The sequence below is a fragment of the Gopherus flavomarginatus genome, chromosome 21 (genome assembly GCF_025201925.1).
Source record: "Gopherus flavomarginatus isolate rGopFla2 chromosome 21, rGopFla2.mat.asm, whole genome shotgun sequence".
Taxonomy (NCBI): Eukaryota; Metazoa; Chordata; order Testudines; family Testudinidae; genus Gopherus; species Gopherus flavomarginatus.
The window spans coordinates 1,798,455-1,823,386 of record NC_066637.1 but is presented as its reverse complement, the minus strand read 5'-3'; the positions used below and the strand labels follow the sequence as shown (position 1 = coordinate 1,823,386).

At 62.0% G+C, this 24,932-nt stretch overlaps 2 protein-coding genes across 2 annotated transcripts in view; one reads left to right on the top strand and one right to left on the bottom strand.

Moving 5' to 3' along the window:
• The window catches only part of ESPN (espin), a 153,109-nt gene that overhangs the window by 103,152 nt on the left and 25,025 nt on the right, over nucleotides 1-24,932 (top strand). The window lies entirely within an intron of this gene.
• The window catches only part of PLEKHG5 (pleckstrin homology and RhoGEF domain containing G5), a 108,488-nt gene continuing 88,380 nt past the window's right edge, over nucleotides 4,825-24,932 (bottom strand). The window contains exons 11-24 of the mRNA XM_050931590.1: nucleotides 13,915-14,100; nucleotides 12,735-12,905; nucleotides 11,980-12,075; nucleotides 11,558-11,608; nucleotides 10,788-10,937; nucleotides 10,581-10,691; nucleotides 10,348-10,497; nucleotides 9,765-9,902; nucleotides 9,556-9,675; nucleotides 9,131-9,263; nucleotides 8,297-8,412; nucleotides 6,704-6,861; nucleotides 5,455-6,432; nucleotides 4,825-5,161 (exon numbers count right to left, since the gene is read on the bottom strand). Coding sequence (XP_050787547.1) covers nucleotides 5,152-5,161; nucleotides 5,455-6,432; nucleotides 6,704-6,861; nucleotides 8,297-8,412; nucleotides 9,131-9,263; nucleotides 9,556-9,675; nucleotides 9,765-9,902; nucleotides 10,348-10,497; nucleotides 10,581-10,691; nucleotides 10,788-10,937; nucleotides 11,558-11,608; nucleotides 11,980-12,075; nucleotides 12,735-12,905; nucleotides 13,915-14,100 — 2,568 coding nt within the window. The 3' untranslated portion in view covers nucleotides 4,825-5,151. The remainder of the gene's footprint in view (nucleotides 5,162-5,454; nucleotides 6,433-6,703; nucleotides 6,862-8,296; nucleotides 8,413-9,130; nucleotides 9,264-9,555; nucleotides 9,676-9,764; nucleotides 9,903-10,347; nucleotides 10,498-10,580; nucleotides 10,692-10,787; nucleotides 10,938-11,557; nucleotides 11,609-11,979; nucleotides 12,076-12,734; nucleotides 12,906-13,914; nucleotides 14,101-24,932) is intronic.

Sequence of the window (24,932 nt, the reverse complement as noted above, 5' to 3'; positions counted from 1 at the left end):
GTGTGAGGGGCAGCACTGCTGCAGAGGGCTAGTGCTCCTGACCCTCACTGCCAGGAGCCAGCCTCCTCCAACATGTCCCATTGCAGGTGAGGCCCAGACCCAGAGCCTTGACCCAGCAGGGCTGGCCTGGGGCTCTCCTGCAACCTGCCTCGCCAGGACAAGCACTGCCAGGCAGCAGCTTAACATCTTCACAGCCCAAAGCGCCCAGCTGCAGTCTGAGCTTCAGGGCAGGCTCTGCCCAGCCAGCCCCAGCACCCACACAGTGCGGGCTGACCCTGATTCCCAGAGAGCCTACGGACACCTCACCTTGGGGCTGTGAAGAAGGGGCAGCTCCGTCCCCAGCAGAAGGCAGCAAATGCACTCGAACGCTACCCCTCAGCCCAGGGCTCCAGCCTGCAGCCCTGGCTGAGACCATCACCCTGGCTCCCTGCACCACAACCCATCTGCCACCTGCGGCTTTGCTCTCCAAGGCCTGGCCCGGGTCCTAGCACGCCAGCCTCTGCCCGCCTGCCCTTGCCAGCGACAGCTGGAAACGTGGTGCTTTCTGTGGAATGGAGGCATGTCACAAAGGGGTTGAGCTGAAACCCCAATTTTCAGGTGGAGGATCGGGCCTCACACGAGGGCTGGGAGCTTTCCAGGAAACCATTAACCCCCTAGGCCAGCACAACTACAGCTGCCCTGCCACTGCCCCAACAAGGGGCTCACGCAGCCACGGAGCCAGGGAAGGGGAGACTCTAAAAAAGAACCTGGCAGTTTGATCAGCCTGCCTCGTCTCCTAGTTCGGCAGCCCAGAGCCCTGGCCCCAGGCTCCTGCACGGACTGGAGAGAAGCAGCCGAGCGTTCGCCCCTAGCCTCCTGCCATGGACGCTGGCACCATGGGTGTAGTCTGGGGGGCAGGGTCATTGCCCCCCACACTGCCAGTCTCGGGCAGGCATGGAACTCCCCCACACACGCACAGCCCAGCTGCTGCCCCCACCCCCAAGTACAGAAGTCAAACCACACCTGTGGCTGGCACCTGGGAGCAGAGCAGGGAGGGGCTTTCTCCCACAGCAGTGGAGCCAGGCTGGCCCCCAGCACCGCAGGCCAAGCTGGCACTACCTATACCAGCTTCTGCTCCTTGGGCCTAGCACCAGGAAAAAGCACAGAGGTTCATGGGAAAACGGCTGGAACTGGACCCCCCGGCTGCCTGTCTGCCCCATGGTGCCTAACCCCAGCTCTGCCACCTCCCAGCCTGCACTGGACTCAGGAAACCCAGTGCCTGGTGCTCTGGAGCTGGCATGCCTGAAATAGTAGGGGATGGATTCCAGCCATGCCGAGACCCCCTCTGACCTGTGGCAGGTACGGGGCTGACACAAGGCTCTGCACCTTGTCCCGTGTGAGGGGCTGGACTGGAGGGCACACGCAGTGGCTGCTCTGGTTTCCTAGGGGGCCAGGTTGGCCACTCTGAGCTGGACCGGGGCAGTGTAGTGCTTTGCATGGCCCCAGAACACAGCCAGCCACCTGAGCCTCCGAAAGTCCACGGAGCGAGTAACTGCCAGCCGGCAGCTGCAAGGCCCCCAACACACCCCCGCCCTTGTTAAAGGACAAATGACGACTGAGCGCACATGCTCTGTCTTTAATGCTTTGCCTGGGAGGCTGTGGCGGTGGGAATGGCCCAGTGCAGAGAAAATGTTCAATGCACACGATGGACTAGCCCCAGAGCCAAGAGAGGGCTCCTGCCCTGCACCCCCAGGCCAGCCCGGGGCCCAGCCGGAAAAGGAGGCAGCGCTGCTTCCCTGCCGCAAGCCAGCCAGAAAATCAACACCAAGCTTAATAAATATGCAACTTTATCTACACACGTCCAGGAGTGAGCACGTGTGCCCGCGGGACTGGGACGGCTGGGCAGAGGAATCTGCCACCCAGTCCCATGTCCCTTCCCACTCTGTGCTGCTGTTCTGCAGCAGCCTCCACTGCCTGCTGGCAGCCAAGTGTGACGAACTCCACCGAGGCCAGCAGTGCCCTGCCCTCTGCCATCCAGGCAGCACTGGCCTCAGCTGCAGAGGGCCACAGCTTAGTGCAGGGAGCCCAGGCAGGAAGGAAAAGTGGTCTCCCTCCCTGGGCTGCAATAGAAAGTGTTGGGGTAAGAGCTAGGTGCGTGCTCGCTGCACAAGCCTCCTGCTGCCGCTCCAGATACCAGCTCTGGTGGCCAAAGCGGTGCCCCGAGGCAGGGGTCTGAGTGAGGCCTATGCAAGGCCCCCACGGCAGTGCCCCCTCCCCAGCACAGTGTGCACTGGCCAGTGTGGGAGGGTGGCAGGTCCAACACTCTTTTCCCACCCGTGGGAACCCTATTCAGCACAGGGCCCTCCGTGCCTCCCTGTTCCCCACAGGCTCCTTTGGTCTCTCCCCACACACCTCCATGCTAGCCACCCCATACACAGCCCTTCCTGGCCTGGCTGCCTGCCCGTGGTTCCCTGTAACAGCCACAGGCTGCTCCGAGGACCCTGCGCCCCAGGACTTGGGGAGCCCCACTCCTGCAGCAGCAGTGCCCCCTCAGCCGAGCTGGGCAGCCAGAAGGAGTGGGACCCTGCAGCCCAGCCCCCAGGCTGCTCCAAGCACCCCTGCCCCCAGCCTTTCCTTCCCCCGAGTGGGGAGCTGTGGTGCTGATGGCTCCAGCCATGCCCCTCCCCAGTCTGACATCACCCCCGCTCCCCAGACTGCCCTGGCTTCCCAGCCCCTGCGACCTTGCCGCGCCCATGGCCAGCGGGGCACAGCGTCCATGGTAGCGCCCCGCTGCCAGTGCCTCTCACTGTAGCCCTCATCCCTCTTCGCCCACTGCCAACATTTCGATCCCTTCTTCAGTAAATCCATCGCAACTTCCTGGTGCCAGTGCCGGAGTCACCCAGCCCACTGCCTCGGTAACAATGCCGCCCCCCGAGGAGTTAACCTCAGTGGAAAACCACATTTGGGGAGCTTTGGTCAAGCAGAGAGAAGCAACTCACCCCAGCGGGGAGGCAACCGAGCAGCCGTGGCGGCTGGCGGTGGGCAGGGGCTGCCCTGCTCTAGCTCCTTGCTGCAGTGCAAGCGCTGGCATTCTCCTGGGACGGTCACCAGGGATGGAATTTAAAAGGGCCTTTGCTGCTGGCTCCGGCAGCACAACCCCCTTCAGGACACAGCTGCCGTCCTCAGGAGAGCTCCCAGGGCGGCCAGGCTGCAGACCGGCAATGGCATGTGAGCTTAGAGGAAGGGGGAAAGCTCTGGCTAGTCCCCTCTGCCCCTTTCCTTCTGGCTGCATTGGTGCTGTGTGCCGCTGCAGGAAAGGCAGCTTACCACAAATACAGTACACTCAGAACCCCTCCTCCTGGGCCTGGCCTGGTGTCACCCTGCAGCCCTTGCAACAGACAGTTCACTGCAGAGACAGTTCACAGAGAAGTGGAAAGCTTGACAATGGGGTCCCAGCCAGGCGGGAGGCCCTGGTCTTTGCTGTGGCGTCTGGCTTTTGCTGAACCTGACAAAACGTGGCAGCATGGGGATGCAAGCTTGTGTGTCTCCCGCATTGCAACAGGCCAGCGGTGCATGGAAGGCTGCAGTCACACACAGCTCACAAGTCCCAGTCTGCACTGCCGGACCCTGGGGAGCTGTCAGCTCGGAGCTGGCTGCAGGCCTGCGGCAGGATGGGCGAGTTCGGAAGCCCAGCAGAGCCCTCTGGACCAGGGCTCTCCGAGGACGAGTGGCAGCATTTGGTCACTGCTCACTGAGTGTCAGGAACTGTCCGAGCACCGGCAGCCCCAGCTGCAGGACTCTGCTACAGCGAATGACGTCTGAGAAACAGGTCCTGTAGAGGGCGCCCTCTGCCCGACTTGGGCTCCGGAGTTCTCAGGCGCAGCTGCAGGGGCCCCAATGCTGCGGCTCCCCGGATTCACAGTGCAAAGGAGCAGCTCCGGCCCACCCCGGCCTGGGAGGGGCTCCCTGGCCAGCCCCAGGGCATCCCTTCCGGGAGGGACCCAGGCCACGGCTCCCTGGAGTCTGACCCCAGGCGCAGCCACACTCCCACAGACGCACACGCACGCCCCCCCCAACTCCCACAGACGCACACGCACGCCCCCCACACGCACCAACTGCCACAGACGCAGACGCAGACGCACGCCCCCCACACGCACCAACTGCCACAGACGCACACGCACGCCCCCCACACGCACCAACTGCCACAGACGCACACGCACGCCCCCCACACGCACCAACTGCCACAGACGCACACGCACGCCCCCCACACGCACCAACTGCCACAGACGCACACGCACGCCCCCCACATGCACCAACTGCCACAGACGCACACGCACGCCCCCCACATGCACCAACTCCCACAGACGCACACGCACGCCCCCCCAACTCCCACAAACACACACGCACGCCTCCCACATGCACCAACTGCCACAGACGCACACGCACGCCCCCCACATGCACCAACTCCCACAGACGCACACGCACGCCCCCCCAACTCCCACAAACGCACACGCACGCCCCCCACACGCACCAACTCCCACAGACGCACACGCACGCCCCCCCAACTCCCACATACGCACACGCACGCCCCCCACACGCAGCAAATCCCACAGACGCACATGCACGCCCCCCCAACTCCCACAGACGCACACGCACGCCCCCCACATGCACCAACTCCCACAGACGCACACGCACGCCCCCTCAACTCCCACAGACGCACAGGCATGCCCCCCAACTCCCACAGATGCACACGCACGCCCCACATGCACACACACAAACTCCCACAGACGCACGCACACGCCCCCCCAAACTCCCAGACGCACACGCACGACCTCCAACTCCCACAGACGCCCACGCACGCCCCACACACGCATACGCACACACTCCCCACACGTGCACACACTCACTCCCCTCCACACGCACTCCCCACACATGCACACACACACACACACGTGCACACTCCCCCAGAGACATGCACCCACGCATGCACACACACCCTCCCTCTGTCCATATGCCTGTGCCCTGTCTCTCCCACCCACACGCAGCCTTGACACGCTGCTGGCCGCTGCTTTCGGGGCCTAACATCTCCCAGGGCCCTGGGCGCTCGTGCTCCATCGTCAGGGCTTGGCGGAACTGGCAGCACTGCTCCTCTCCTGGAGCCTCCTGCAGCTCTCAGACCTCCCTGCAAGAGACAAGCAGACAGACAGAGGTGCTCTTAGCTGGCTGCTCACAGCCCCAGGGCACCTCCCGCCCACCGCAGGGAGCTGATCTTAGAAATGTGAGCCATGGGGCTGCCACTCAGGGAAGGAGATTGATGGGAAAATCCAGACTTTCCCCCACCTGTGGGTGAGAAAGATCTGCAATGGCCCAGCCTGGCTGAGAGAGGGGAAGCATCCTTGTGACTGTGCAAGGAGGCCCATGGGCTCCCCCCACGCGCCCGCCCCGGCTAGCCTGAGTGAGCCCCATGACACTTACGAGGCAGTCAGCGTGGAGTTGAGGAGCAAGGTGGTCCTGATCCTGTACAGCTGAGCCAGTGTCAGCTTGCGGTGTTGGGCCGCCTGCGGGTCTGACAGTGTCCTGTGGGCAAGGGGCAGCTCCTGGCAGCACTCGGTCACGGCAGTGCTGGGAGCCCGGCACGGGGCAGACGCCCCCTCAGGCCCTGCTTGGGGACCTTCCTGCCCAGACGCAGCAGGGGACGTCACGTTGCTCTCGGCTGGGTAAGCAAAGCCCTTGGCACACATCAGCTCCTCGGGCTCGGAGAGCTCTGACGAGGAGCTGCTGCTGCTGCTGCTGCTGCTGCAGATGCTCAGGCCGAGGCTACTGCAGTCCGATCGGGCTTCCCCAATCCCGGCACCCGCCCTGCTAGTCCTCTGGAAGCCAGCCGGGACCTCACGCCGTGCAAGTCCTTGGCTGGGGCCTGCCAGGAACGTGGCCTGGCCCGGAGCTGTGAAGAGGTTGCAGAGACTCTTACTCTGGGTGAGAGGGGGCGAGGCTGGGATCAGCTGCAACAGGCTGGCCTCCGACTTGGACTTGAGTGCTTTCACCTTGCAGGGCAGGAGCTGCACGGGCGTCCTGCGGCGCAGCTTGGGCGAGGAGGCGCGCTGCATGTGCAGGGGTCCCCCATCCTCCGCCCCTGGCTCCAGCTGCTGCGCCTCAGCAAACTCCTGGATGGAGGTGGGGGAGAGGGTGCCGTAGGCGCTGTCAATGGACGCCGACCTGCAGCCGCTGGAATCCAGCGTCAGGCAATTGGAGCTGGGGGAGGAACGTGTCTCTGCAAGCTCCCCGCCCGCCTCCAGCAGCTCCCGGGTGGGGGTGATGGATGAAGCAGTGGTGCTGATGGAGGTCTCATCCGACTGTGAGCTGAACGGCCCCACTTCCAAGTCCGGGAAGGAGAGCTCCTCGCTGGCATCCACCACCACCACCGAGATGGTCTCTGTGGAACCGTCGGAGGGGCTGCAAGAGCAAGAGGAGAGTCAGCCAAGGGTAGGGGCTGGGAGGGATGGCTGGCACCAGGCTGGGGCATGCTGGAGCAGGGCAGGAGCTAGGGGAGTGGCCAGCACTGGGCGTGGTGAGGTCTTGGGGCCATGATGGCACGAGGTGCCAGGCCTCTCCTGCAAGGCCGCGCAGCACCTGGCACACTGCATCTGCCGGCTGGACAGTCTCCCCTGTCCCGCACTGCGAGGGGCCCTTGAGTCCTGGGGCAGGGGGTGGGGGGGTGTTATACCATCGCTGGGAGTCCAGGCTGTTCCTGCTCCTGCGCAGGATGGTGGGTGAGCTGGCTGCCGAGGCCCCGCTCTCCCCGTCCTCTCCCTCCTCCAGGCCCTGCAGATGCTGCCGCTGGCTACGCTGCTGCTCCTGGAGACGCAGCCGCTGCAGGAGGTTCTGTGGGGAAGGGGCAGGACACAGCTTAGAGAACAGGAGAACATGGCCGTCCCCAACCCACAGCTGTGAGGACAGGACAGCTCCCAGATGGGGTGCTGATCCCCATCTCAGACCAGATATGGGGTTGTGTCTACACCTGGCACTGCTCTGCCAGTGGGCCTGTGTGATGAAGTGGGAATGTTCATAATGTTTTCTCTGAATACTGTGTAAGTGCCTCAGTTTCTCCTATGCATTTCTTGAGTATCTAGGTCGTGGGAGGAGGGGGTGTGATTGTTGCAGAGCCCTAGAGGGCAGATGTGATGCTGTCTGGACAGAAAATGGCCGACACCCTGTCTCCTGGCAACTGTTGACCTGGGCCCCTCTACAAAGGTGCCAGCTGAAGGTGTTGGAGAACAAAGAGATCAGGTGACCTCTGGCCAGGGAAAGGAACAAAGCCCAGAGGAGGAGGGGCTGGAGGTGAGTCAGTTTGGAGCTGGCTGGTGACATGGAGTGAAGTGCAGACGTGATTGTCTGGCTCGCTGCCCCCAGGATGGACCCGGCCGAGGGGTCCCGTTCTCTGTACCTACAAGCTCTGTTTTAGACCCTGTTCCTGTCATCTAATAAATCTCTGTGTTACTGGCTGGCTGAGAGTCACATCTGACTGCGAAGTGGGGGTGCAGGACCCTCTGGCTTCCCCAGGACCCCGCCTGGGTGGACTCACTGTGGGAAGCGCACAGAGGGGCAGAGGATGCTGAATGCTCCAAGGTCAGACCCAGGAAGGTGGAAGCCGTGTGAGCTTCTTGCCCTGAAGACAATCTGCTCACAGAGAGGAGACTTCACCAGAGTCCCGACTGGCTTTGTAGGGAGCAGTTCCAGAGCTTTGCCCAGGCACTCCGTGACAGCCTGGTTCCCTGCGGCATGCACACAGCGTGAGACATGCTGCCCTTGCCCCCCGGGGTCTGCTGGCTGAAGAGCAGAGACGCAGCCCTGCCATTGGCAGCGGGGAAGGGAATGATAAAGAAGGGAGATTCCCTGCAGGACACGACAGCATGTCGCACTGGCCCTTCTAGGGGAAGTTTGCACTGATCCATGACTGTCTCCACTGCTGAAAGTGGTGAGATTACAGCAAGATAACACCCCAGGAGTGACTGTGCTTTGAACGCTCCTGGGGACAATATCACCCTGGGGGCAGAGAGGTGACACCTTGGCAGTGGTTGGGCTGCATGTGTCCCCGTGTGCACCCAGTCTCTCTGCAGCTCTGCACAGGGCAGGCCTTTGTCTGGCCCCATCTCAGAGAAGGGCACGTGCTCCGAGCTGCTGTTGGAAGCCCCACACTGATGCTTGCACCACATGAAACGCCACAGCCTCTCAGGTCGGGGATGCTGCAGTGGTTCAGCTCAGACCCTTTGGATCCCAAGGCCTGGCGGAAACGTGCAAGTGTTTGCTCCTGACTCACCTGTGCATTGTACAGTGCCTCGATCCAGCTGCGGCACAGGGACTGCCCGCTGGCCTGGAAGGTGTAGGCTCCCACGGCGCTGCGCAGCTCGTTGAGATAGATCAGGAGGAAGGAGCCTGCAAAGGGGACCAAACATGAGCAAAGGCACCTCCCACCGGCCCGGGTGAGTTCCTGCAGACACGGTGAGTGCCCAGTGTGGGGAAGCAAGGAGACACGCCAGCTCTCCGGACAACGTTGGGATGGCACCAGAGCTGCAGAGTGAACAGGGGCTCAGGGTTCGGCCACACGTAGTCAGAAGGGGCCTAGTGCCCAGGGACAAATCATGCTGCAGCATCTGTCGGCGCCAGAGCCTCCGGGGCGTCGGTGCTGTCACGCTGCAGGAGGGCAAGGCACAGAGGTGGAGGCTAATGGTGCTGAGGGAAATGCTGGGTGATTCCCCTGAGGAGGAGGGTGGCTGTCCCATTCGGTGACCCCCAGCCTGTAACAGCCCAGACACGAAGGGCAGAAGCCGAGCCATTCACTCCCCACACTGTGGGTTCCACAGAGGCCCTGGGGTTCCTGGGGCTGGGAGCACTTGGGGGGTCACTCCCTGTGTGGGAGGGAGGCAGAGGCCTGTGTCTTGGCTGCCTCAGTCTGCCAGCTGGGAGCGGGATTCAGTCTCCTGCCCACAGGCTGGCAGGGCAGGGGAAGGGTAGCGAGAGGAAGCTCCTGCAGCTCAAAGGGGCTGCGAGGGCTAGGGAAGAGGAAGGGCTGTGGGGCAGGCTCTGAGGAGAGGAGCCCAGGGGTGCTACACAGCCAATGCCCAGCTCCCGGATCCCAGCCCCGTGTGCTCACCGGGGTCCTTGAGCTCCCGGCAGAGGATCTTGTCCACGAGCAGGGGCTGCCGAATGACCTTGGTGCGCTCAGCCTTCCTCACCGGCTTGGTGATGAGGAACAGGTCCGTGAAGAGGAAGCAGTAAACATCCATCTGGGGAGGGCGAGAGCACAGGGCCCATGGGATCCTGCCGAGCAGCCAGGCGCTGGGACAGGGAGGCAGGTGAGGTGCCTGGTACTGAGCCATGCCCACAGGGGGCAGTTCCCAGGGCCAGCCCGCTGCTGGGCGAGGACGCGAGCAGAGCCAGGGCAGACTGTCGGGTGAGGATGGACACCTGCTGCACCCTCCACTCCCAGCTCATCAGGCAAGGGAAGCCCTGGTTGAGGTAATTGCCAGGCCAGTCCCGGGGGCTGCTTGGGAGCTCCGCTCCGGCTGCACTGCTCACCTTGCTGTCTTTACCTTCCTTCATTTTCAAGCTCCCCTCCAGGAGGAGTTGCCGCGTGTCCTCAGGGGAGGTGCCCGGGATGGGGGCCGTCAGGTCCAGGCGCAGGAACTCCTTCAGGAGCTGACAGCAAGAGAGAGAAAGGACGCAGTCAGGGGGTGTGCGGCAGGGGCCAGCCCGGCCCGCACGCCCCCTGCCCACACAGCCCATACCTTATCCACCTCCTCCGTGCTGCTGTCCACCACCTCGTAGGAGTCTATCCGGCTGAGGATGGCCACTAGCTTCTGCTGCTCCTGCCGCTGGCGCATCCGCGAGTTCACGTGGTTGATAAACTGCTCCACAGAATTGATCTGTCACAAGGGGAACGGTCAGAGGCGCACAGGGGAAACTAGGGGCTGGAAGCCCCTAGCGCAGCAGGCGTGACGAGGAGCCCTGCCCCATGCCCTGTGCCCCATGCCCTGCTCCAGCAGGCGTGACGAGGAGCCCTGCCCCATGCCCTGTGCCCCATGCCCTGCTCCAGCAGGCTTGACGAGGAGCCCTGTGGAGGCAGGAGGCAGAGTATGGATGACCCTGCCAGACACAGTCAGCACTGGCTGCAGAATGGGGACTCGGGTGCTTGGGCAAATTCACACGTTGTGCAGCGTCCACCCTGGTCCTGGGGAAAGGGCACACGGGAGCCCGCTGCCAGCACCAAGGCACGGCAGTGACACGGGCTGCATGCCCTCTGCTGCTGACTTGGCTGGCGGCAGTCTACCCGGGGAGGCACGGCCCAGCCCGCGTTCCCTGGCTGGTTACCATGGTGATGATGGCGTCCCGGGTGCAAGGGTCATCCGTTTTCTTCAGCACCGACTTGAGCAGCAGCGGGTACTTGGTGAGGCGCTGGTGTGGCTTCACCAGCATGTCGCTGAGTTTCAGACGGTTACACTGCTTGTGCTTCTCTGCCCACTGGAAGCAGAGACACAGGTGGGTTAGCAACGTGGGGGCGGCCTGGTCTCGCCACGACACGTGCGCCTGGCTCCAGGCCTTACCGTCACGTAGAGCCGGAAGAGGTCGTTGTCCCGCAGCAGCGTGCGCATGTACTCCATGCAGCCCTCCTCCTCCATGCAGTAGTGGATGTAGGGCTTGAAGAGGGAGCCGAACTGCAAGGCAAGCCAGAGGGCCAGTCAGAGCCCAGGGCGCCTCCCCGCCAGGCGCAGCCGTGGCAAAGCGAGCGGCACCTGGGGGGTCTCACCCACCATTTTGAATCCCTTTAGGAAGTCCACGGGGTCCAGCAGCGCCTTGGTCTTCCTGGCCTTCTCCAGGATGGGGGCCATGATGCCGCTCCACAGGGCCCGGTGCAGCTGGATAATCTCCTGGATGTTGCTGAACAGACGCTCGGCTTCCACCTGCAAGCACAGCAAGGGGTGCAGTGGGGCTCTGGTGATGCCCTGGCCACCCAGCCTGGACAGGGCACACAGAGGCAGGGTTTGCCAGATAGTGGCGCTCAGATCCCCATGTCAGCAGTGGGATCCCCTGCTCCTGGGCCTCTGTGACCTGAAGGGTGAGACAGCTGCTCAGAGCCGCACAGCCCACATTGCCCTGCCAAGCGGAGATGAGCTCGCTGCACGAGGCACTGGGCACGCTGCTGCCACGCGCCCCACGGTGGGCGTGAGGCCAGGCTACAAGCGCAGCTCAAGGACTGTCCATTAGCTCAAGCAAAACTGCTGGTTCAGGGTCTAGAGGGCCAATTCCTCCCATTAACGGGATGGGGGGGGTCCCTGTGTCTCTGCTGCAGCCCCAGGAGCCTCCCATCCTCGCCACATGACACTTTCCACCCTAGGACTCCACCTCAGCCCCAGTCCGACAGCAGGGTGGGGCTGCCCAGGGAGCTCCTTCCAGCGCAGAGCCTGGGGGCCCTCACTGGCCCAGAGGGAGGGGCAGAGGCTGGGGCAGGCTAATGCCTGCGAGGACCCCGCGGCGATGATGGACTTGCCGCCCCCAGCCCCACGGGGAGCTGGGCCCTTACCTCACACAGCAGCCCTGACTCCTGCAGGTTCAGCAGGCAGCAGAGGAAGAGCTGCAAAGAGAGCAGAGAGCAGGCAGTGCAGAGCATGCACATCCCACCCTCCCTCCACCCCTGCCCATGCCCCACCTGGCCACCAGTCCCGCACACTGGGGGCCGGAGGCTGCATGACATGCAGGCCATGATGGACACCAGTCAGACCTAGCCCAGCTGCGGGCTGTGGCCGCGAGCTGACGGCCAGGCAAGGCTCAGCCCCAGCCAGCCAGGGGCTCCAGATGCTGTACTGGTGAGTGCCGCGCCCTGGCTCAGCCCTCTGCCCCTGGAAGGGCACGTCACGGTCTCCTGGCCCCACACTCATCGTGCCCCCACAAGGGCCTGGCAAGAGCCTGGCTCTGCCCGTTCCCAGGGCCCCAGGGCAGACTCACGTCTGTGATCACTTTCAGCTTCCGGATGTAGGTGGCTTCTGTGTGCAGCAGCTCCCAGACGGCCTCCTGCTGGTGGCACTGCCGGCGCGTCAGGGCCTGGAGAAGGGCAGAAGGGTCAGCACCATGGGGCTGTGGGGGCTGGTCGACACAGTGCGATGTTCCCACCGAGAGCAGGATGGACAGGGAGCGAGCCTCCGGCCTGCAATCTCTCCCGCGCATGAGGCAGCCAGGATGTGAGGAGAGGACCCATCTCATGGGCCCAGCGGAATCCCAGTCTCACAGGGCAACATCCCAGATGGGGGAAAGAGGTCAAGGCACTGAAATGTATTTGGGGGGAGATCCAGCTCCTCCCTGTCTGGCCACCTAGGGCATATAGGAGCAGTGGGCCCCAGCCAGCAGCCCATGGGGGGGTTTGTGGGGCAACAGGAGCAGTGGGCCCCGGCCAGCAGCCCATGGGGGGGTTTGTGGGGCAACAGGAGCAGTGGGCCCCGGCCAGCAGCCCATGGAGGGGTAACAGGGGCAGTGGACCCTGGCCAGCAGCCCATGGGGGGGTAACAGGAGCAGTTGGCCCTGGCCAGCAGCCCATGGAGGGGTAACAGGGGCAGTGGGCCCTGGCCAGCAGCCCATGGAGGGGTAACAGGAGCAGTGTGCCTGTATGAGAGCTGCTCTGGGAAATCTCACCCCAGGACCCCAGCACCCAGCTGGGATGTTCTGCACCAGCCAGAGCCCCCCTCCCCACACACGCCCAGCATTACCTCCGTGCCCTCGGTGATCTCCTGCCAGCTGTCTTCCAGACACAGGCTGGTGTCATCCTCCTCTTCCTCCCAGGAGTCCTGGTCAAAGCGGAGCTGCTGGGGGAGCTTGGGGAGGCCGAAGATGCTATAGCTGTGCAGCTTGCTCTCCAGCTGCTCCATCTTATCCATCTCCTAGTGGAGAGAAGTACAGCGGTGGGCAAGGGGGGTTCTTCCAGTTGGAGGGTCCCTCTCCCACTGCCAGCGCTGCCCGCTCAGGAGCTCACAGGATCTGTCCCCCTAAGGGGCTGCAGAGCCTGCCGCCAGCTTCCTGTACAGTGGAGCACAGTGCCCACCGGGCCAGGCGGGAAAGGAGGCTAATGGGATGCGGCAGGCGGCTGAGGTGCGCTGCGCAGGGGATTCCCGGCCTTTGGCCAGCACTGGGCCTTGTGCCAGGACGCTTGGCAAGGAGCCACAGGCCAGGCCTGAGTGACTCAGTGGGCACCTGCAGGAGCCTGCCTCAGTCCAGCACAAAGGGCACGGGGAGCTGAGACAGACGGGAGGTTGCCCCTCCCTCCCTAACTCTGCCCCTGGCTCGGCAGCAGCCTGCTGTCTGCCTGCATCCAGCAGCAGCGAGCTCTCAGAGCAGTTCCTGGTGGGCTCCAGAGCCTGCTGCTGTTCTGCTGAACTCTGCAGCAGCCAACAAACCCCACCCCACCCTCTTTCCAAACCCAGGCAGCTCCCGGCTCTGCATAGGTCTCCTCAGCTGGACTGAGAGCAGACAAAGAATCCCGCCAAGTGGCTTGTCCAGGAGGTGCCTGCCACCAGCTCTGGACACTGGCAAGGACGCCTGGGGTTAGGCCCGTTTCTGCCAACTTCAGCAACCTCTGACCTCCTGCTCCAAACTAACCCAGCACCCCAGCAAAGTGCATAGACACAGGCCAACACCTGCCAGAGGCTTGGAATGACACTGCTCCTCCCAGACACAGGAGTGGTCAGCAGCATCCCCCCAACAGCCCACGGCTCTGCCCTGCAGAACCTAGTGACCAAGAACTCCTCCCTGGGCAAAGAACCCCACACGGCAACCAGCAGAGCCTATGCGGGAGGCGCTGCTCCTAATCCCAGTCAACAGCAGAAATTTGGGAGCCCAGGAGCCCCTGGGAGCAGGGACAGGCCTGAGCCTGGTGCTGAGCAGCTGACGTACCCGTCCGAAGGGGCCGGTGCTAGCGCCGGAGCCAAAGAAGCCACTGAAGCGACTGGCGGCCCTATTCTTCCATGTATCGATGCCGTTGCTGGGCAGGGAGCAGCTGAAGTGCTGCAGGGGGTCCTGGCCCGGGATGCTGGAATCACCCAGAAACTCGTTCATGTTCTTCCGCTTCCGCCCCGGGGCCTGGAATTCCAACCAGAGACACTGCAGGGGCTGCCAAGATCGGGGCGAATCACCAACAGCCCCGTGCAGGGGCCAGGGCTGCCCCATCCGGCCCCCACCTGGGCTCTGCACACCTCGGTGAGCCAGTATCCCTCCAGCAGCAGGTGAAGGAGGCGGGCGGCAGCTCAGCCTGCCAGGCAGAGGGCGCAGTGCACAAAGCCCCCAGGGCTGCCCCAATCCCTCCCCAACCCACAGCAGGGCCTTGCTAGTCTTGGAGCAGGACAGCTGCAGCGGGCTCCTGTGCCATCCAGGCGCTGCCCAAGTGACACCCTTGCTGAGGGTGCACAGAGCCCACCAGCCCCGAGACAGCCAGGCGCTCCTGCCAAGCAGGCTGACATGATCCCAAGGGCTCTGGGAAGGGGGTTGCAGCTGCAGCCCAGTGCCCTGGGACACTGACTACACGTGACCAGAGCCTGCAGGAACCCAGTCACCACCGGCCAGCCCGACAGGCAGAGAAATGGGCCAGAGAAGAAAGCCAGCCCCAGAGCTCTGTTGCCACAAGCGGTGGGAAAGGAACTGGCCCTCCAAGGCAGGCAGCGAGACCGCTCCCAAAGCGGAGCAAGGGATGGGTGGGCAGATGGGCTCAGGTCTGCATGGTCAGCCAGTGCGAAGCTCGGCCCTCCAAGCCCCTCACAGCTCCGAGACCCCTTGGACATGGAGCAAGCAGCCCCTCACCTTGTCTGGAGCAACCCTGCGCTCATCCAAAGGGTCTTGCATGCAGGACAAAGGCACCAGGCTCTTCCCAGAGCAGCAGCTGCAGCTCTGCAGGCCAGAGAGCCTGCAAGGGATAGCCAGCCCAGGGAGCTCTGACTGCCCAGCCCCATGGCTCTGGCTGAGTGGGGAGAGGGGGAGGGCTGCTCTTGTGTCAACAGTATGCAAAAAGCCTCAAGTCCTCAGAAGCCATTGCATTGCTGAGCAGGGAGTTTGCGATGCCCGGCAATGAGACATTCTTCTGGCCCGGCAGCTTCTGGAAAGCCAGGGCCTGCAGCCATCTGCAGGCATAGGACAGAAGTGCTAGGAGACCCCCGTTTACCCTCCACCCCACTGCATTCTCAGCCTGCTTCTCAAAGCTGGAGCTAGCTCAGACCAGCCCTGAGCAATCATTAGCCAGAAAAGAGCTGCCAGGGCCTGTCTATCTCAAGCAAGGCTCCATCCTGGCTATCAACTCCTAGAGATTATCCCCAAGGAAACTGCCTGGGGCCAGCCCAGCATGCCAGGCAGCAGCCAGGCCCAGGAGTCTCAGCTGGCTCCCTTCCCCATGCTCAGCCTGGCTTTCCAGTGCCCCCAGCCACAGGACCTGGCTACACAGCAGGGCGAGCTCAGCTGGAAATCGGCGCCCTACCCCGAAAGCTCAGCTGGTTCCTCATCCTTCAGACAGCAGGGCCTTCCCGGGCAGCCGCTCTGCCTCCTGCACAGAGCACACCCTATCCACCCAGACAGACCTGGCCTCTTTCCCCTTGCCTGCTCCTGGTTCCCTCGCTCAGCAGCAGAGCAGGCAGGCGCTTACGAGCAGACAGACAGGGGGCTCGTGTGTGTGTGCACAGAGGGCCCAGGTGTCTACACACACATCCCAGTGGTGCTCAGGTGGGCTGTGTCCATTCCATGCGTTTGCTCACACACCGGCTGCTCCTGGCCAACGTCCGAGGAGACACTCATAGAGGCCCTGGGCCACGTTTTCAGTAGCCCAACTCAAGCTGCCTGGGGCCTGAAGGTGCCTTGTGCCCGATGGCTGCACAGGGAGCTGTGGGTGCTCAGGAACCAGGCCCCAGGGGGCTGGAGCTGGGCTCCAAACAGGCCCCCAAAGGTAGTGGGCACGTGGGGAAGGTGGCTCCAGATGGCTGGCTGGGTGAACACCCTGGTCTAGTCTGTCATCACAGGCTCTCCTCACAGGTGAGGCAGCCAGCACTGAGACTGGGCGCTGCACCCCACGCTCCCCGGGAAGGGGGGCACGGCACCTCAGCAGCACTTGCAGAGCAGGGTTCTGAGCATGGCAGGGACTGGAGCCTGGCCTTGGCTTTCTGCTCATCAGAGGAGCACTGGGATGCTGGCAGCGTGGCGCATGGGGGGCTGCTCTGCATTCTCCTAAAGCCCCAAGGCAGCCATGAGCTGAGCTCCCCAGACGGCTCAGCTCCCGGCATCTCTGACAGCTCGTCTGCCCCTCAGCGTGCACAGCAAACCACTGACTGGGGCACCAGACTCCCAGCTGCCTTCCCGGCCCAAGGGAGATACCCAGAGCTCGCAGTCCCTCCCCAGGCACAGCACAGCGGAGATGGCAACACTGGCAGGCTGCAGGCCAGGTGTTAGACACAGGGCCAGGGGAGTGGTCAGACATGAAGCCCAGCTGGGCAGCCTCAGCCAGCTCAGATCAACCCAGTGCACTCCAGGCTCCTCCTGGTCCCAGCCACCTCCCTTCCAGCAGCTGGACCTCCAACTAGACCTGCAGCTCCCCAAAGTGCACAAGCGTCTCTATCCTCCTCTAACTCTCCCTGCAAAGCCACCGTCCTTCCACCCCTCTGCTGGTTTCTTGCAGCGCCCAGCTGCCTGTAGTCCCTGCTGGGCCAGCAATGGTATGTCTGATGCTGGGAGGCCACAGTCACAGAGGTACGATCTAGCCAAACTTCTCCCCAAGCGGGAGTCAGGTCACTCCTAGGGCCAAGCTGCCCATCTGCAGTAACTGCACAGTCCCTGCTGTCTGCCCCTGCCACACTCCCATCTCCCCTCACTCAGACACAGGCCCAGCCGAGCCCTGGATCAGCCCCTCAAACAGCAGCAATTGTAAAAGTAGACCCAGGGCAGAGTTCTGCACATGGGCCAACTCCTGACTCGGAGGATTCAAACCATGGCCGGCCCATTGAGGTGGTTCACCCTATTATGCGCCACTGCAGCCAGCCCTGCGTGTGCCTGGCCAATACACGCCCAGCAAGGAGCATCGCTCAGCAGAGCCCTGCCACTACTCCACAGCCATGCTCCTGCAGGGTCTCTGAGCGGCCAGGGGAGCCCATCCCTGCCGGTTCCTACTGGGGGGCAAAGACAACAGCTGGCTGCATTTCCTCCCCCTCCTGGGGCAGACATGCACACGCTGTCCTCAGCTGGCCCCATCACCACAACCCCGCTGGGGAGCTGAGGGGCCACCCAACGTCACAGGGAGCCCGGGGCAGAGCCAGGAAGAATTGTTTGTTTTGCTAAGGCTGGCCCAGGTCAGTATACACAGAGATCCTGTCCCAAAGACCTTACAGACTAAGTAACCCAGATGTGCTGAGTCCTACTCCTGTGCCATACCCAGGAGCCCACCCTCCCTCCTGGCTGGCCCTGAGCACAGGGCAGGGTTCCCACAGCTTCTGCGTCTGGTTCTCTGCTGGGATCACTGCGGCCTGTACACTCTGCTGAAATCCAAGCAGATATCCAGAGCAGCAGCACCCTGCCCACTTGACGCCCCAGCCATTCACTTGGAAGCCCACATCCATGGGGCACATGGACAGGATGGCCACGTCCCTCTCACTCCCAGAACACAGGTGGGGCCAGCTCTTCCCGACCATGAGCCGGCCAAAGGTCATGCTGATGCTCAGAAGCTTTTCCCTCATGCCAAGCGGAGGAGGCGGGGGCAGCCCAGTTCACGCAGAGGGCCAGGCAGCACAGGAGATAATCCCCTTCGGGGACCAGGGCTCCCTCCTGAGCACTAATACAGAATGGGAGAGACCCAGGGAGGCACTGAAGGGCAAATGATCCAGCCACAGGTCCCCAGTGCGATTCTCACCAGCAGCCTGACCCCACGCAGAAAGCACCCACCCGCTCTGAGCATGAACTGCAAGGGTTGGGGCTGCCTCTGACAGCCACACCCTGTCAATCAGCCTGTGAGCCAGGCAGGAGAAGCCTCTGCTGCAGGGAGAACAGCCGCCCAGTGAGCGAGGTGCAGGCCTGGACCTGCAGTCGCAGCAGGTGGGGAGCTTTGTCCTGTCTTGCTCTAGAATGGCCCCTGGGGCAGCCAGGCCGGGGCGCCCCCATGACCAAGCACTCCTGGCCTAGCAGCTTGTCAGGACTGGGAGAGTCACAGCTGGACAGCACGCGGGGAGCAGCCCCTGCTGGAATTTCCCAGCCTTCGGGATGAGCTGGACATGCCGAGGCACCCTGTCCAGCCGGCCGCCCACTGACGGAAACCCCACGGTGCATATGAATGGCCCACACAGAAACTCAGATCCAAACCCCACCCCCTCACTCAGGGATCAGGGAGGGCGGCTGCTTGCCGGTGCACAGGTCTGTCACTGGGGCAGCCAGCCCCTGGCCCCCAGCACTGGGGCAGCCTGCTCTCCTCTAGCCAGTGCTCCACCCCCCACTCAAGCACATTCCCTACCAGAGATTGCTCTGCCTCCTGACCAAGGTGTGATGAAGTGGGACTGTTCTTAATGTTTCCTCTGAATACTGTGTGGGTGCCTCAGTTTCCCCTATGTATTTCTTAAGTCTCTAGGTGGTGGGATAAAGGCCAGTGTGCATAAATCACTGACACTCTGTCTCCCTGGCAACTAATGGCCAGGCACTTCCCCCCTGCAAGGGGATGCTAAAGGTGGGGGAGAACAAAGAGGTCAGGTGACCTCCTGGCCCAGGAAAGGAACTCAGCAGAGAAAGAGGGGCTGGAGGGGGTTTCAGTTTGGGGCTGGCTGGGGATGAGGAGTGAGGGCAGACATGGGGGTCTGGCTCACTGCCCCCCAGAATGGACCCAGCTGAGGGGTCCAGTTCTCTGTACCTACAAGCTCTGTTTTAGAGCATGTTCCTATCATCGAATAAACCTCTGTTTTACTGGCTGTCTAAGAGCCATGTCTGACTGCAAAGTGGGGGTGCAGGACCCTCTGGCTTCCCCAGGACCCCGCTGGGGCGGACTCACTGTGGAAAGCGCATGGAGGGGCAGAGGATGCTGAATGCTCCAAGGAGAGACCCAGGAGGTGGAGCCATGTGAGCTTCTTGCCCTGGAGACAGTCTGCTCCAAGGGAGAGGAGGCTCCCCAAAGTCCTGACTGGCTTGGTGAGGAGCAGTTCCAGAGCATCGCTCAGTGACTCTGTGACACAAGGCATGCGACAGGAGAGCAGGGAGCTGTCCCCTCCCTTGGCAGTCACCCCAAATAGCGTGGCACCAGGACCCCTTCGCTCAGCCTGAGCTGAGGGCATGCCAGTCATGGTACTTCTTAGTGCCAGGTGACACGTGGCCAGGAGTCATCACCAAATTTGGCCCACTGGTTGAATCAGCAGCTTTGCTGGCCCAGGCTGAGCACTGATGGGGAACATGATGTGAACATGGACCTAGGCCCCCCCCGCTCAAACCACCAAACCAAGTGTGGTTGTATGGCACAGGGGTGGCCCCTGGCTCCGGGGCCCTGGCGTGTCTCAGCCAGAGTCGGAGCTCCAGACAGTACTAACTGGGTGCAGCTGGGCGGGGTATTCCTGGGGCAGGGACCACAGTTCAGAACACAGTGACGTGGCTGGGAAGTGGCTGCTGCAGGTGCAAGGGGAGCGCCAGTGACGTGGCAGGGGCGAGGGCAGGCGATGAGGATGCAGCAGAGGCAGGGGGGGTCCCTGCAGGGAGCTCGATGTGGACTCGGGCAGCAATGAGCTCCCTGTACAACCTCATTTGGGATGTGACCTCTGCCTATCATCTCCCATGTGTCCCATGTCAGCGACTGGCCGCTGGCTCTTGCAGGGGATCCGTGCTCCCCCAGGCACCCGGCGAAGGGGGAAGGACTCAACTGCCCGCTCTGGGTTGCACAGTGACTTGCCATGCCACAAGGAGGTCACTCACTCTCTCCACACATACCGGGGCCTCCAGCTGTCCAGCAGCGCCCTGGCTCTGGCCCTTGCATCTTCACCCTCTGGCCTGGCTTGGGGCTCTTGTTAGTGGCTTTGCTTTGGTGATGTTCCAGTCCAGCCCCCTCCTGTCCCACCAGCACCTGGCAATGCTGGGCGGCATGTGGCCTGGCCATCAGCTTTGGGAGCTGAGCCTCCCCCAGCTGAGCATTGTAGTACTGGATCCTTGCAGCCACGAGCCCTGGGCACACAGCCAGCTCCTGGGTTGAGGGGTCAGCAAGGGGCTGATGCAGGCGGGGCAGCTCCTCTCTGGCAGCTGGTCCTGGCCTTGGGAGTGAACCGAATCAGGAGTGGAGGGCTCAACACGGAGTTAGATGTGAGGGTGTTTTGCTCCTGCTGCCACCTGGCCCTGCAGGGAGGGCAGGAGAGCTCTGTTGTTGTGCCCACAGACTGATGACTTGGGAGAACATGAGCGGCGCCTGGTTCACACACGCAGGGCTTGCCTGGGAGCAAGGTGTTTTCAAAAAAGGCCCCCAAAACAAGCTGCAGAAACATCTTCAGGCTGAATCCACATCCCCCACAGCAGCAACCAACCAGCCACTTTTGTCTGGGAGCAGAGTGGCCGCACCTGGCTGGGCCACGCTCACTCGAGGGTGGACAGCAGCAAGTCTTCTGCGCAGAGATCTCGCCTGCTGGGGCGATGGGCTGGGAATACAGCTCCACAGGTGCAGCTCACCTTTGATACCGAACCCAACCTTGGGAAAGCAGGGCCCTGTTTGTCCTGATCTGTGTCAAGTCGCTGCAGGGACTCAAGACTCAGGGACACACCCGCTAAGGAGAAGATGCAGCACAGGCCCCTAGAAGCCCCAGCGAGGCCAATGGGAGCTAAGCTTATCTAGCAAGCTGGACGCTTGTGGCATGGAACTGCGCCAGCAGTGCACGCTCAGCTTTACGTGGCTGCACACAACCACACAGAGGTTTGTGTAGCTGAACACAGCTTTTTGTGGTTGCACATATGCACACACAGGTTTGTGCAGCTGCGCACACAGGTTTATAGGGTGCACACACAGAGGTCTGTGTAGCTGCACACAAGGGTTTATGGGGCTGTATGCCAGGAGCCATGCAGATAAGCTGAGCTCAGCCCGTAGTGACGTTTGGGGTGATGAAAGGTGCCGAGTGACAGCCCATTACCTTGCAGGGTGAACTCAGAATCATAGAATCATAGAACATCAGGGTTGGAAGAGACCTCAGGAGGTCATCTAGTCAAACCCCCTGATCAAAGCAGGACCAATCACCAACTTCCGCTCCATTCCCCTGGAGGGGGCGCGGCCCTGCCATGGGGAGAGGTTTGGTAATAACTGGGCCTATCAATTTAACCTCATTGCAGCTCAGCTGTAGAAAGGGAATGAAAGTTCCTAGGAGGTCACAATAATCTGTAACAAATGTTGATGAGGAAAGGGAGACAAGGACTGAAATAGTCGGCAGTGGAACTCCAGGGCTGTGCTCCAATCATGCCTAGTGTGTTGGGAAGGAGACCGAGCTGGTGACCAACATAGTGAGGGAATCGGCTAGTCCACCCACCCCTCCCTTCTAGAACTCTGCAAAGAAAAGGAAGACTTGAGGGTGGGGGAGATTAGCCCAAGGAGTTGTCTGCCGACACCTACTGCAGTGAGTTAACCCCGCCACCGCTTCCTGGGACCACGAGATCTCCCCTAACACCCTCATCTTTGTCATCTTAATCCTGAGAAATGACTTGGCCAGGCCAGACCAGAGAGGGACCCAGATGACATCACCACCTCCACTGGCTCCCACTCAATCCCAAATACCCCCAATACCTGGGATTTGAGATGTCGTTCCCACTCCCTACCCTTGTGTGTTCTGTTCCTTCCCACCTTACTTTTGTTCTTTCCCATCCCTCTTCTTTTTCCTTCTGTGTAATAAGAGTCTGTTTTAGTCAGACAAGAGGACGTGTTGCGCCCCCGCAGCAAACCTGGGACCAGAGACGCAAGTAATAGCCATGCCCTGAACAGCCTGGGCCTGGTCCAAGTTTGCCTGGGCTTGGAGTGGGAGATAAGGCCGTGGGCTGGGCCTGTGGTTTTCCAGCAGCCAGGCTGCGAGTGCGAATCAGCACCAGAGCCAGAAGCCGCGTTTTGTCTCTTTGCTGGGCTTTTCTCTCCCCTTTCGCGAGTTTGCCTTCTAGGAAATGGGATCAGACTTTAACAGCAGTGACGGCTCCAGCCCACCTCAACTAACTTCTTCCCTTTCCCCAATAGGCTGGTCGTCCCTTCTGTACTGCCATTGGAGAGACTGCCAGCCGGGGCTTCCTTTAAAAGCTCTCCAGCTAACGGGACAGGGAGCAAGGGCTGTCGTCACAATGACGGTTCTGTTTAACACTTAGCCTGTCGAATGCTTTACCTCTTCTCCCCTCTGTATCTTTAACAAGGGCTAATGGCTGTTCACTGGGGTTTCTGCCAGGGGAGCAAGCCGCTGAGCTCTCCAGATACCAAACGGCGCCCTTGTTTAACACTGTTTCATGTGGGACAGTGACTGGGTTATGTTACCTCCTTTGACTGTCTGGGCCCATTTACTCCATCGTATGTTCTCCCATTCCTCTACATGCAGCCCTGGGAGCTCACTGCGCAATTTCTTCATGGAGCCTGCTGAGCAGGGGCCCAGCCGGAGCGCAGTTGGGGCTGCACACAGAGCCAAGACCACCTCTCGTGCAGGCTGAAGGCAGCCACTTCCCGTCACTCCCTGCTGGCCTGGGCTGCACTGGAAGGGACAGGCTGGGGTGCCAAGCCCCACTGCCAGCCCCTCCGGGACACCCTGCTCCCTTTACTTAGTACATGCTCCTCTCCCTGCTCCATGTGACTTGTGTCAGTGACACCTCAGAGAGGCACGTGCCTGGCCTGCTACCTGCCAGTATTAGCTGCTTGTGAACTGACGACTCCTCTTCTCCATAGCCCCTTCAGCCTGCATCCCATTCCTGCCACTCAGGGCTCCTCCCCTCCCCACTCCCCAGCCAGCAGGACAGCCAGACACCCCCTGAGACTAGCTCCCCGCTTGGGCACTGGGATCACACTGCCAGGAGCAGGCTTTGGTCCAAGGCTCAACCCCCAGAGGACGCAGCCCCACGCTGAGGTCAGGTGCAGAGGAGCCGTTGGGGGGGGGGGAGCACACACTGGGGTTTATTCATAGGGTGATTAGGGGTACCCAGAATCAGGGCCAGCCTGTGCTGGGAAATAGGCCCCAAGCCGTGCACTGTCCAGCGGGCTCTAGCACACGTCACGCTGGGTTGAATTTCTCACCATCCTGTGCACTGAGGCTCCAGCCCCCCGGGAGCATGCACCTATCACTGCTCCCGGGTGCAGGCTTCCCAGAGGAGGTGGCACTAGCCGGGTGGTTTGCTTTGGGCAGGGACTGGCAGAGCCAGTGTCGGGGTTGCCCCAGAGGCCTGAACCAATGTCATGGAGTGCCCGGGCAATGCTCTGGAACTGCTCCCTACAAAGCCAGTCAGGACTCTGGTGAAGTCTCCTCTCTGTGAGCAGACTGTCTCCAGGGCAAGAAGCTCACACGGCTTCCACCTTCCTGGGTCTGACCTTGGAGCATTCAGCATCCTCTGCCTCTCCGTGCGCTTCCCACAGCGAGTCCGCCCAGGCGGGGTCCTGGGGAAGCCAGAGGGTCCTGCACCCCCACTTTGCAGTCAGACGTGACTCTCAGCCAGCCAGTAACACAGAGGTTTATTCGATGACAGGAACATGCTCTAAAACAGAGCTTGTAGGTACAGAGAACAGGATCCCTCAGCAGGGTCCATTTTGGGGGGTAGTGAGCCAGACACCCACATCTGCACTTCACTCCATGTCCCCAGCCAGCTCCATATAGACTCACTTTCCAGCCCCTCCTCTCTGGGCTTTGTCTCTTTCCGGGGCCAGGAGGTCACCTGATCTCTTTGTTCTCCCGCACCTTTAGCTCTCTCCTTGCAGGGTGGAAGGGCCCCAGCCACTAGTTGTCAGGAGACAGAGTGTCGGCCATTTATGCACACTGGCCCTTTGCTCTGCAACAATCTCACCCCCTAGAGACTTAAGAAATGCATAGGGGAAACTGAGGCACCCCTACCATATTCAGGGGAAACATTAAGAACAGTCCCACTTCGTCACAACCCCCATGCCCTGGGGGACACTAGGCGCACAGCCGGCTGCGCTGGCACACAGAGCCCAGTTGGACATGTCCCCATCACCAAGTCACACTCACCCATGGTAGAAATCACACACACAGGTCTCAGTGTGGCCAGGAAGAATGGCTGGGACTGGGTCCCCACCCACATCTCATCCGACTCACCTGAGCCCTCCCAGGCGCTCCCCCCTCGGAGGCTGTGCTGGGAAGACCCACTGACCAATGGGGCACTTGCCTGGACTGTCGTGTACCACAGCACCACCACCACACAGTGCCGCACGGGCCCCTTCCAACATGCTTGGGCCCCGGCTAGCCAGGAGGCAGAGCGCAGCCCAGATGTGGGGGAGATGGAGCTGCAGCATATTGGGGGATGTGGCCATAGACACAAGCTTCCTCCTCCGCTTGGCAAATGCCAGCAGGCTGAGGGGGAAACCCCAGGCCTAGGTTAATGCCACAGCTGAGCCGGGCTAGCTCCTCACTGCCCAGTGCCCCAGCTCTTGCTGTTCCGCCCGCTCCACTCCCAGGCCTGCCCTCACCCTGGGGACTTGGGAACCACCACTGGCACTCACACTGTCCCCCGTCAGCCGCTCCCCAGCAGCACCCCAGACACCGCAGGGGGAGCAGGTGCAGGCGCCTGCCCCAAGCCCCACAGCTCCTCTCAGCAGACCCTTCGCTCAGCAGCCTGGTTCCTCCTGAGACTGTACCTCTGGCAGTAGCTTGGGCACTTGCCTCTCTGGGCTGCAGGGAAAGGAAGCTGTTCCAGCCCAGCTCTACCCCATATTCCCAGCAGAAGTCCCAAGCACCTCACACAAACCCAAACCCAAACCCAAA